Below are 13,046 nucleotides of genomic sequence, written 5' to 3' on the forward strand. Positions count from 1 at the left end.
TGAAAGTCACAAAAATAAAAAGTAAGATTTTTATATTACTCGTGAGATTTGATAGACTAAAGACATAATTACATGATTTTTTTGTCACAAACAATATAATCTTTGTTGAAAATTTAATTTTCTAGGTTACCACCTTACCCCTTTTGCCTTAGAACGGATATATGCCAAATACATAAAGTAGAAAAGACACTTCTTTTAGTAATGAGGTTTGTTTGAATCTACATGATGGAGGTGAGAAAGGGAAAAAAAATCAAGATGAACAAATTCTTTTTTCCTTCCTTTACCAGAACCTGGCATATTCAGTAACCAAAGTCTAAATGTAAATTTGCTAATGTTCCCTCTAATTTCCTTTGTCTATTTCTAAAAGAGAGCCTTTTCTTATGTGGAAATATTCGCTTGCTTATTTTTCTTCAGAAAAAAAGGAGAAAAAATAAAAGTAAAAGGAAACAAAGGTGCTGTTGCAAGATACAAACCAACCTGTTATACAATATCATTACATTATTCTACCATCACTTTGTTAAATTTATGACATTAACCTAATCTTCATAGACTGAGCCACATCTTCTATCCTAAAGTTTGTAACACTTCATGTAACTTTTGTTTCTCATTAGTCACATAACTAAAACAAGAATCAAATATATATTAACTTTGTATTTTAACAGGAATGAAAGGGTACATCAGTAGAACACATTTAGAACAGAAGATGTTCTATCTTTATGCACCATCTTTGCATTCTATCTTCCCAATTTGATTTTCAAGAGCTTATCTTTTGTTTGAATTGAATTCTTCTTGCCATTCATGATCCTCAAGCTTTGCCTTAACAAGTCAAATTCCCTCTCCTTTTTGTTCTTTTCTTGTTCCACTGAAGCTAACTGAGATTTTAAGGATTTGATGGTTTCTTCCTTGTCTTGTATTTCCCACTTCAGATTTTCCATTAGGATGTCATTTTCCTCTGCCTTCAAATATAGGCCATCCCCTGTCAACAAATTTGCAGAAAACAAATAAGCTCAACTAAACCAAAACTGCACACAAACATTGAATTATTTCAGCTCAAGCTTATGGAATTTATCTTAGTGGAATGAAAATTTCTAAAGAAGAAAATGAAAAGTAATCATTAAAGTATTGAATATCTCATTTTGGTTAGTTAGAAGGGTAAGGGGGTTGAAATGAACCCCTCCAACGTACAACTTTTCTGTCAACATAAGAGCAATGAAAAATCACAAAAAATACTTATGATGAATAATATCATTTGCTAATAGAGTAATAATATATCCTCACAAAGTATTGTTCTGTAACTCATGTTATATTTCTTATGGTATAGGAAGATTTATAGAAAAATATATCAACTTTCTAGCTAATAATGAGCTTAGGTGCAAAGTCAATTATCAAAAAGTAATGAGAGTTAGAGTAAGACCATCAATTGTCCTTTGAATGAGCTCATCCAGTTCAGTCTTAATTGCAAGATAAAGTTGCTTCCACTTCTCCACAGCTTCATCTCTTCTTGCTCTCTCTTCCTTCATTTGCTCAACCAAGAGCTTAGTTCCCATCATTTCCCATTCTTTCTCACTATTCTTTTGAACCATTCCACCCTCTCCCATCTCTCTTATCTTCTCTTCTTTCTCTTCCACTAACTTCCTAAGTTGCTTCACCTCTTCCCTCATCCTCTTCCACTCTTGTTTCCAATCTTCTTCCTTAAAACTGAACACCATTATGTCTCTCTCATAGTTCCTACTTTCTTTCTCTCTCTCATTCATAATCTCCCTTATTTCCTCTTGTAGAGCTTTCACGTTTTCTTTCAAATAAATAACATATTTTTCAGAAAAGTTTTCTGCTTTCTTGCTAATAGTGCCACCCATCTTTGAAATCTCTTGTGTGATGGCTATAATATAGGGTGTTGTTCTTATAGTGAGAGAGGAAAAGAAAAAATTGAAGGGAGGTGTGGATGGATAAGAATCTCTTGTCCCAAATCGTGTTCCAAATCATGTGATAGACTAATGAAATTATGATATGTTAATTAGAAAATTAAATGTTTATTATTTTTTCTGTTTTTTCTTCAATATTATTGATCCAAGACATAATTTGGTACAACAAATTCTTGTGGTGTGGACGGCATAAAATTTTGGGACAGGTTAGGCTCCTCACATTTATAGAAAACGCACTAAGAGTTTTGGTTTACTTTATGAGAATGAGACAAGGGTCATTGATTGTACTTATGATTCAATAATTGAAGGGGAAATGATGCTCGTGATACTTGCATTTCCTCATTAAGATTTACATTTGATATATTCTGGTTGGTCAAAGAAATTCTTTGGAGTTGGGAATATCCGTAAGATAGTGAGACTAGATTTTATCTGAGATTTTTCTATAAATGCAAGGTTTAAACAACAGTCTTTGATTAAGGAAAAACAAAACCTACCACTTAAATCAAGTAACCATATGTCATATAGAGGGTTAAACCGAAGAGTCTTGAGCTAGATTTTGATATATGACACTACAAAATTTAAAGGGTCATATTTAATCTTATTTTAAATTAAATAAATAAATAAATAAAATTATTCATTTTCTTACACTCTAATACTATAGAATCTACCACGAGAGAGAATCTCATTTCATTCAAATCACATGATTTTATGACAAATTGAAATGCCAAATATTTTCTTCGGAGGGTGGGGTAGATTTATGACCCAATTATTTGACCATATTACGTGACGAGTCCATATTACAACAGCTTATTTCATTATTTGATTATCACATCTTGTAATATTTCAATTGTGATGTAACACTGATTTACAATGTTGCAGTTGTATCAAATTACAATGAAACCATATTTTACTGCATTAATTAAAAAATATTTTTTCTTCATAAAAAACTTACACCATAATCACAGTACGGATTGCAATCCCCATAATAATAACAATTATAATAAGCATAATGTTACAATTACAACTTTATACACTTCTCCTACCCAACCTCTGATCTTCCGTGAAGTAATGTAGGGTTGTACGTGAGTATCCCTGGACAGTATTCTGTCACACTTGGATAGGACATGTGAATATAATTCTCGGGAAGTTTGGCAATAGTAGCATAATTTTGGTCATAATTTGACGTGGAAAAATAAATTAAAAATATTTGGGCCTAATTGACAATTTGTACCAACCAGAAGTTATTCAAAAAACGGGTATACACATGCAAGTTTGTACATGATTTAAATAGGGTTAAGCAATTATGTGGGTTTCCGGTATAAAGGTCTAGTTTGATATTTAGTGCAATTTAGGAATCAAACTAAACAAAAGTACGTGATTATGTTCGATTAATGTTGAATTTCTTTGTATGAAATGAATCAATTATGAATGATTTAGTTTGGTTTGGTTCCATATTTTATTGATTTTTTTCTTAAAATCTTGCACCACGTTAAATTGTATCTGATAATGCACTGATTATTATTTCAATTAAAATTCAAGTCCAAAATTTAAAATTCAATTTATCTATATCTATACTTCTATATCTATATCTATACTATATAAAAGGTAAAACATGGTATAACTTTCATCATGGTGTAATTTTCACTTATTGTTTTGCCCTTAACATTATTTAATTTTTACAAAAAAACTATATAATCCTAAATAACCACCACCACCAAGACATTAATTAACTAAAAAATATAATATAAATTACACTCAACACAACAAATATATTTTAATTCTAAAAAAATGAAATATATAAAAATTGAATATGTAGTATCATGCAATATTCATCGGCAGACACAAAATACCTGTATACACTAGTATGTATAATTGCAAAACACAAACCAAAACAAATCCTATCTAAAAATTTGACAAAACATTAGTACAATGAAAATTAGGAAATAATTAAAAATTAACTAAATTGAAATAATTCAAATAATGATAATAACGGATATGACAGTTTAATTGAATTGATTTTACAATGTCCATTTAAAAAAGAACTGAACCAATTGGAGAAACCAAACTGAATCACGTTCTTTTGTTCGGTTTGATTCAATATTATTGGTTTCACAGTTTAAACTGGAATTATTTAAATCCGAATGTAAATTTTTATAGTTGGTTACCTTATCATGTATTCGCTATAAATTGATTTCCAACCATCTTCTAAAAAACTAAATAAAAAAATTGTTTGAGCATATTAAGTGACAGATTGGGAATAATGCCTTAGGTAGTTTGAACATATCTGAGTGAGAGTGATAGAAGTTTGAATAAGTAAATCAAATGGAGGTTAAACTAATTCTTAAGGGAATAAGGAGACCATGAAAACCCCAAGGCAAAACGATTAAGAAATATTTATAAATCAATGCTTTATCAATGAACATGATTTATGATATAAACATTTTATGATGTCGTTCTACCCATGTACCTGTAAAGTAAAAGAAAATATATGAATAATTGGGTTGTATTTCATTCAGAAACATAGAGGCAATATATACACCAATACATATATCTAATTTGATGATTCTGCTCGTATAACTCGTCTAGCTACTCCTATAATTAAGTTATTCTGATATAAGATTTTCGATATTTACAACAAGAATCATGAGATACAATTAACTTTCCTAACACTACCCCTCAAGTTGGAGAGTGAATATCACAAATTCCCAACTTGCTCTTCATTGTAAGAAAATATTCTTTCCCTAATGGTTTAATGAACACGTCGGCAATTTGTTCTGCAGATGGAACATACTCTGTTGCAACTGAACCATCTTGAATTTTGTCACAAATAAAATAACAGTCTATCTGTATGTGTGGAGTTCTTTCATGAAATACCAAATTAGATGCAATGTGAAGAGTTGCTTTATTGTAATAATATATCAATGTTGCCTTTGAGTGCAATATCTTCAAATCATTCAATAGTGATCGTAGCCTAGACAACTGACAACATGCACATGTCTTAGCTCTATATTCAGCTTCAGATGATGATAGAGAAATTGTCTTTTGTCTCTTTGTTCTCCAAGAAATTAGTGATGATCCCAAGAAAACACAATAATTGTAGTTGATTTTCTTGATATTGGGCAACCTGCCCAATCTGAATCGCAAAAATCATGCAAAGAAAAATCATTTTGGGAAGAGAAAAATAAACATTTTGCTACAAGTCGTGTATATGAGGATGGGTCTTTCAATAAATCTTTTTCATCTAAAAATTTTACATTTTGCTCCATGGGAAAATTCATAAGCTTAGCTCCCAAACATCCTCCATCTATTAGAATGTCTAGAGCATATTTTCTTTGCGAAATAAATATACCTTTCTTTGACCGAGAAACCTCCATGCCCAAAAAATACTTTAAGTCACCCAAATCTTTAATGTGGAATTGATTATGCAAAAATTGTTTAAGACCAACAATAGCGTTGGAATCATTACCGGTTATGACGATGTCATCAACATAGATTAATAAGATAGTAAATGATTTGCCTTTCGTAAATGTAAACAACGAATAATCTGATTTGGACTGAACAAATCGAACACCTTGAATAGATGTAGAGAACTTGGCAAACCGTTGACGACACACAAAATCCTCCCCTGTCACTGAATATTAGGAGGAAGAGACATATTAATTTCTTCGGAAAGATCTCCGTGAAGAAATGCATTGTTGGCATCAAGTTGATGAAGTGGCCAATTTTGAGCGTCTGCCAAAGCTAATAAAGAACGTATTGTGACCATTTTAGCAGTTGGTGAAAAAGTATCATTGTAATCAATACTTTCAAATTGTGTGTAACCTTTTGCTACTAACCACACTTTATAGTGTTCAAGAGAACCATCTGATTTGCGCTTGATTTTGTACACCCAACGACAATAGATAGCTTGTTTTCCTAGAGGGGGTGATGTGAGGAACCAAGTGTTGTTAGCCTCTAAAGCAGGCAATTCAGATGGCATTGCTAGTTGCCAATGAGATTGGGAGGTAGCTTGTTCATAACATGTAGGTTCAACATCATTAGTAATATTAGTGATAAAGTATCTATATTATGGTGAGTAACAATCATATGAGATAAAATTGCAGAGAGGATATCATTACCTTTACTTGGAAAAGATTGTGAGAATGACAAGGATTCAGGAGAGCTTACTTGATTACAAACATAGTCACCCAAGGCTGCAGGGGGGACACGTTTTCTTTGAGAACGACACAAAGTGGTTGTTGGAGAAATAGGAATGGTAGGGGCAATTTCTACATGTGTTGGCTAGATGGGTGATGAATTTGGGACAATAATAGGTATGACATAATTTGTTTTAGGTGAAGAAGAAGAAGAGATGGATTCACAGGGAAAAATATCTTCGTGGAAAATAACATCCCAATTGGTGAAGATTTGATGAGAATTGATATTATATAATTTGTATGCTTTTTGACGAATTGGGTAACCAAGAAAAACACAGTTGGTGGCATAAGGAGCAAATTTATGAGACACATGAACATTTGTAGCATAGGCTAGACATCCAAAAACTCTAAGGTAAATTCCCAGTAGAAATAATTGGAGCCTGGTCTCCATTTGGCATAACAACTGGTAGTAAAGAAGTGTTTTCTTTACTGTTGACAAGCATAGATGGAGAGGAAATTACGTGATTTGTTGCACCACTATCAATTATCAACTTGGGTGCGGATAAACCTGAAAAAAGATTGGCATTATTTGCCTTAGGAGCAGCAGATTGAGATGTTCCACTTCCCTAAATAATAGACAAAATTTGTTGTAGTAGCAATTCAGTTAATCCATTCACAATGGGCTGAACATGTGTTATTGGGGCCTCTCTGACATTATTTGCTAAAGATTGATTGTTGTCGTTGGGCTTGGAATGATAGTTTTTAGTTGTAGCATGCTTGGACTGTCCATGTGGATAAATGTGTAATTTCCAACATGTCTCTCTTGTGTGATGATCTCTGTCACAGTGGGAACAATGCAACGACTTGCAATGATTGGAGTAAGGACGAGAAGACGAACCAGATTTGTGTCGAACAACAAAGGCTATTGGTTCTTCTTTTTGAACAATCAAGGTTGAAGCTTCAATTGTCTCTCTTATTTTACCTAAACTTTGTTGCTTTTCTTCTTGAATGATGGAAGAATAAGCTTGTGAAACACCAGGTAAAGGATTCATCCAAAGGACTTGATTGCAGACAACACTATAAGATTCATCAAGCCCCATGAGGAATTGCATCAACTTGCGTCTTTTGTTGTTTACTCCACATGTGCAAATTGCATCATTGTAGGATCTTAACTCATCCCACAATGTTTTTTAACTTTATATAGTAGGCAACAACTGTCAGTTGATCAAGGCAAGCAATCTTTTTCTCGATCTAGAAAATGTGTGGTGCATTGCTTTGAAAGAGATGATTTTGAAGATCTTCCCAAACTTCATGAGAAGTGTCACACAAAATAATAATTTTTGCAATATCAGGGGACAATGAATTAAGAATCCATGACAATACCATATCATTGCATTTTTTCCACGCTACGTAATCTTCTGGTTTGGTTTTGGAAGATGGTGCTTTGAGGGTTCCATAAAAAAAACCAAATTTAGATTTTGTATTTAATGAGATGGTAGTGGCTGACGCCAAGTCGAATAATTGTCACCATTGAAAGGTTTTGAAACAAGAACCATTCCCATATGTTCAAAATGGTGATAAGAGTAAGATGGGTCATATTTATTGGGATCTGATTTGTTCTCAATGTTGGCCATAATGGTTTAGTAAAAAAGGAAGAAAAAGGAAAAGAGTAAGTCATTACCGCTCTGGTACCATGTAAAGTAAAAGACAAGATAAGAATAATTGGGTTGTATTTCATTTAGAAACATAGAGGCAATATACACTAATACATATCTCTAATTTGATGATTATGCTCCTATAACTCAGCTATCTACTCCTATAATTAAATTATTCTGATATAAGAGTATCCATATTTACAGCAAGAATCATGGGATACAATTAACTTCCATAACAGTATCCAAGTTAACTTAGTAAAATTAAGGCTTGATTTTTTGTTTGATTGAGTAAATCAAATATTTGATAATCAGAATGATAAATTTATATTTCCTTAATAATAGAAAAAGAGTGATTCATAGTTGTAAAACATAAATTGTAATATCATATATTGCCCATGAAAAATTATGGAAACTATTGGTCAATTTCTATCAAAATGAAAACTTATGTATTCCTAGCTTTTAACAGTAAATTTTCTCTCAAATTATTATTATGTTAGAAAAGGATACACCCTCCCCATAAGTTGAATGAGTTTCATTTTGGTTTTTTATTTAAATTTCCTAAAAAAATAAGAGAAAAAAAATGTATATACTATCACTGTAAGACTTTTTATACTATTACTATATCATTTACCATTCATTTTCAATCAACTTTTCAAAAAAATAATTTAAATGAATGGTAAATGATACACTGACATTATATTCATTTTTACACTGCCAGTGCATAAATTTAACATTATAGTTCATACATTTAATACTCAAACAAATAATTATGGATTTCTACTCCCTCGTTTTATATTTATTAAAATTCACATTTTTTGAGCCAGTTTGAAACTTAGTTCGACTTATATTTACTTCTCAACATTGTTTTTTAAAATCAACATTAAGAATTTTGATTTAGCCAAACTGACTTGTTAACGTAGTATTTTTTTCGTACCACATTGTAAAGTTTGTTTTACCTAAAATAGCTTCACATTATGGTTTTCTATTTTTCTTAAAACAGTGATTTTTGTGATTTTTAAAAAGTTGCATTCTAGTAATTTTAATAAATATATGTAATAATTTAACAACTTTTAATATATAACGACCAATCACTACAATAAAACTTCCTGTTAGCCACGGTTGAAACCGTGGCTAAAGTGGGGAAAAACCGTAGCTAGATTGAGTGGCCACACTTAATGTCGTTATGGCAAGGAATGGTGTTGCTAAAAATTAGCCACGGTCATTATGTTATTTCGCTACACTTCTGTGAAATGTGGTAACATCTATTTAGCCACAGTCTGTTTAATTCAGCTACAGTCGAACCGTGGCTAAGTTTCTGATTTTGCCACACCACAACCGTGGCTAAGTTGCTTATTTTTCCACAATACATCCGTGGCTAATTAAATTTATTTAAAGTTACTTTCGTACATACTCCTCTCATGATCCCAATGTATCATTGTCTCACAATCTTTATTTTCAATAATATAATGGTAAATTTATAATAAAATTAAATATTTGCTAGCTAATAATAATAAAATTGAATCTTATACAATTACCAAATGTTTAACATTCAAAAATGCTGATAAACACAAAATGCAAAATGTTATGATCATATAAGTTCATGAATTTTAAGAAACCATATCTAAGATGGTGGAACATCACGAGCGAAAGTGGTTAACTCACTACCAAATTTTTCGACTAGAAACTTCTCAAGAGTAGCCAAACGATTCTGAGTATGTGCAAGTTGCTCCTTGGTCTCTTCATACCCTGATAGTTTTACTTCTAAAGTTTGTACATATTTCTTCAAGTCTTCAACATGTTGACTAGAGCCACTAGAATTCAAAAAACCAGTAAAATGTCTAGACGTTCCAAAAACACTGGAGGGACAAATACCAGTGCCCAAACCATGCACTCGACCTGAATGTTCAGCTCCATATGCTTTTCCAATTGCATCATTAGGATGAGCAAATACCTTTGATGAAACACCTGAAGTAGTGACATTTTCTTGATCTTGAGGTAAATGCTCTGATATTTTATCCTATTAAATAACAAGAAATTAATAATTTATATAGTGGCAAAATGCAAATTGCATGGCAGTAACCTATAATGGAAAATTGCATCAATAGAATCAGAAAGGACAAAATGATATTATGCGTTTGCCTACCTAACTAACTGCATACCATTATCCATTTCACAACTTAGGAAATGGTTCTAAAAATGATACACTTTTTAGGACATATGTAACACATCATGTATGAAAAGACTTTAAATTACTTACAGCTAGAGTTTTTCCTTCTTCGCTTACATAGCTTCCATCCTTCTTCAATAAAGTTGACAAAACAACCTCACCACGACATACAGGTCTTTGCAATTTTAGCTCCTAACACAACCAATGAAACATAAGTTTTTACATTCACAAAACTTCATTCTTTACAATAATACAATTACCTAGGACAACTTACCATTTGACGACCTCTCCTTGCATTGCTCATACTACCACCAGCATGGGAAACTTTAAGATTTTTGCGACTTCTAGTGTTCGCCAAACTTTGTTTCTACAATTGCCAAACATTGTAGTCATTATATTAAAAAAATACAAGTCTTGGAGAAATTAAATACTTCACAACATAATGTTTACCTTCATCTTATCCTCCTTATAATGATGCACAAATGCAGTCCAATCAGCACAATCTAAACCTGGAGGAGGATTAGCAAGTATGTCTTCCTTACTTTTATTAGGATAGAAATACTTACACCTTAACCTATATTTATAGGCCCTCCATCTTTCACCTAGAGTACTCATAGCCCATTTGACTCCAGCAACATAATCAAACTCAAAATTTTCCTTCACACATTATTAAATACGCTAGTCAATTTTCAATGACAATAGGAAAAAATTATTAAAATTGCAAATTTTTTAAATAATTACCTCAATATATTTCCATTGTTGGTATCTATTATCCTTTGACATCCAATCCCATCTTTTAACATAAATAGGACAAATTGTTGAGTTTTGAGCTAGTTTACCAAGAAACCTCACAAGTAAGTTTGAGCCATTGTCATTGCCTTGTCCATAACCATTGAGTTCCACAATAACTTTTTTAGTTTTTTCCAAATGCCAAACCTGAATTGCTTGCATTTTTCGAGTTTCAATTTCTCCTGAAGAGTTTCAATTATGATCTAGTGGTAAATATCGACGATGTCCCATGAAGCAATATTTTCCGCCAAACTTTAGCCATTTAGACTCTGTATCAAAATTACATGATGGACAAGCAAGTGATGTATGAGTGTTCCATCCAGATAAGTTGTCTAGACCTGGGAAGTCACTAATAGTACAAAACAATGATGCACGCATTTGAAATGATTCTTTTGTAGAGGAATCATAAGCTTCCACTCCTTTCCACAATTTTTGTAACTCTGAAACTAGGGGCTGCAAGTAAACATCAATACTATTGCCAGGCATCTTAGGACCAGGAATTATCATCGACATTATGAGAGAAGTTTGCTTCATACAGTACCATGGAGGATAATTGTAAGCATACAACATCACAGGCCAAATGCTATTATTAGAACTTAAAGTTCCAAATGGATTGAAACCATCTGTAGCTAATGCAAGCCGTATATTACGAGAATCTAAAGCAAAGTCCGGATACATTTTGTCAAACTCCTTCCATGCCATTTCAAAAGCTCTGCAGTTTTAGAACACATGTATAGTCTTTGCAATCTTGGTATAAGTGGGAAGTACCGTAAGACCTTTGCTGGTATATATTTTTTATTTTGGCCAACCACTATATCATTTGCACCACTAATATTTCCATTAGATTTCCACCTAGATGCATTGCAAATCTTACAATTATCTCTCTTCTTGTCTTCCAATGAACCCCAATATAACATGCAATTGTTCGGACATGCATGAATCTTTTCATAGCTTAAACCTAACTTCTTAATCAACTTTTTTGCCTCGTATAAAGATGCTGGGAGTTTAGCATGGGGAAAAGCATCATTTAAAAGATCAATGATCATAGAAAATGTTTTGTCAGTTGCACTACATAAGACTTTTATATGATACAATAGAACAATGAATGATATTTTACTATATTTTTTACAACCAGGGTACAATTCTTCATTTCCATCACCTAATTGCTCTTTTATTTTTTCTTGTTGGACTTTACTTGCATCACCCCTAGGTTGGTCATCATTTGGTATATTTGAGTGGCCGGAATCTTGAATTCCACTATCATCAAAGATGCCAAAAACATCATCTAACATATCCTGCATTGGATATTGTCTAACCCACTCTTCTTGTGGTTGGGCTATAGTTTCAACATTATCTTGCACATGCTTTTCCCCATGCATGTACCAAAATGTGTACTTTCTGGGAAACCCTTTTTGAAGTAGATGACTAAACACTTCAATTCTATTACCCATTTTAAGAAATCCACATGTAATACAAGGACATGGAATTTGATCATTTATAGGTACATTTGAAAAGGCGAAATCCAAAAATTGCACCACCCCATCCAAGAACTCCTTTGATCTAATTGGTTTCTCAATCCAACTCTTATCCATCATAACTGTGTGAATCTGTTTTTGATGTTAAATTCAATTACTAAATCATTAGAGATACTAAATGATTAACTTAAAAACAACTTAAGTATTACCTCAATGCAAGCATGCATGACAAATTAAACCATAGTGTTTTGCAAATTCAGTCATATTAGTTGAAAACAATTTAATGCAGATATCTTGGTATCATTTATTTTGATATACTATAAAGATGCATGCCTGCATCAATGTCATAATCCCATAAAATCAACGTCATAATCCCATAAAATCAATGTCATTTTGCTAACGAGATACCTAACACACCCTTAAAAACTCAGCAAAATTCTAAAGAACCTATGGGGATATGATGTATGGTATTTACACTCAAAGTTATGGCTGCCTATAAATGATAAATAAAGCCCAAACTTGTTTTATTATGTCATGAATATGTACCATAAGAGTAAAGCAAAATACATCACCATATAGTAAAGATGAAGAGCAAAAGTTCCTTATGGAGTTATTGAAGATATCAAACTCTAGGGTTGGCACTGTAAAGCATACATTGGTTTAGCGAATATGGTTGCTTCTTTATCAATCACATGTGAATGCCTCTCATCTAATTTGGATTTTTATCATCTATGTGAACCAATCCTTGTTTCTCCTTGAAATGGACAGCTTTAGAATATATAACAACTCAATCACATTATCCAAGTTATTTCAATTTGCATAATAGCAATGATCCTAAAATCACAATGCATCACTATCCACAACCAATACGTTTTCCCTAAGTTGGTTCCTTGAAAACTAAT

The 13,046-nt window shown here is 32.2% G+C and overlaps 3 protein-coding genes and 1 pseudogene across 3 annotated transcripts; all 4 read right to left on the reverse strand.

Annotated features, from left to right (window-relative positions):
* Positions 1–273: 273 nt before the first annotated feature.
* LOC109339575 (golgin subfamily A member 6-like protein 2) lies at positions 274–1,950 on the reverse strand. The gene is made up of 2 exons (XM_019577034.1): positions 1,415–1,950; positions 274–976 (listed from the first exon to the last, which is right to left on the reverse strand). The coding sequence occupies exons 1-2, from the start codon at positions 1,854–1,856 to the stop codon at positions 735–737; spliced, it is 684 nt and encodes a 227-aa protein (XP_019432579.1). The 5' UTR covers positions 1,857–1,950; the 3' UTR covers positions 274–734.
* A 3,037-nt stretch (positions 1,951–4,987) lies between these two features.
* LOC109339576 lies at positions 4,988–7,692 on the reverse strand (annotated as a pseudogene).
* Positions 7,693–9,254: 1,562 nt separating this feature from the next.
* On the reverse strand, positions 9,255–10,853 carry LOC109339578. Its single transcript, XM_019577037.1, has 5 exons — positions 10,622–10,853; positions 10,331–10,537; positions 10,155–10,247; positions 9,971–10,072; positions 9,255–9,730 (listed from the first exon to the last, which is right to left on the reverse strand). Exons 1-5 carry the CDS (start codon positions 10,829–10,831, stop codon positions 9,335–9,337), a joined length of 1,008 nt encoding a protein of 335 aa, XP_019432582.1. The 5' UTR covers positions 10,832–10,853; the 3' UTR covers positions 9,255–9,334.
* Positions 10,854–10,861: 8 nt separating this feature from the next.
* On the reverse strand, positions 10,862–12,261 carry LOC109339577. Its single transcript, XM_019577035.1, has 2 exons — positions 11,438–12,261; positions 10,862–11,381 (listed from the first exon to the last, which is right to left on the reverse strand). The coding sequence occupies exons 1-2, from the start codon at positions 12,259–12,261 to the stop codon at positions 10,862–10,864; spliced, it is 1,344 nt and encodes a 447-aa protein (XP_019432580.1).
* Between the last annotated feature and the right edge of the window lie 785 nt (positions 12,262–13,046).

The sequence above is a fragment of the Lupinus angustifolius genome, unplaced genomic scaffold (assembly GCF_001865875.1).
Source record: "Lupinus angustifolius cultivar Tanjil unplaced genomic scaffold, LupAngTanjil_v1.0 Scaffold_81_99, whole genome shotgun sequence".
Classification (NCBI taxonomy): Eukaryota; Viridiplantae; Streptophyta; class Magnoliopsida; order Fabales; family Fabaceae; genus Lupinus; species Lupinus angustifolius.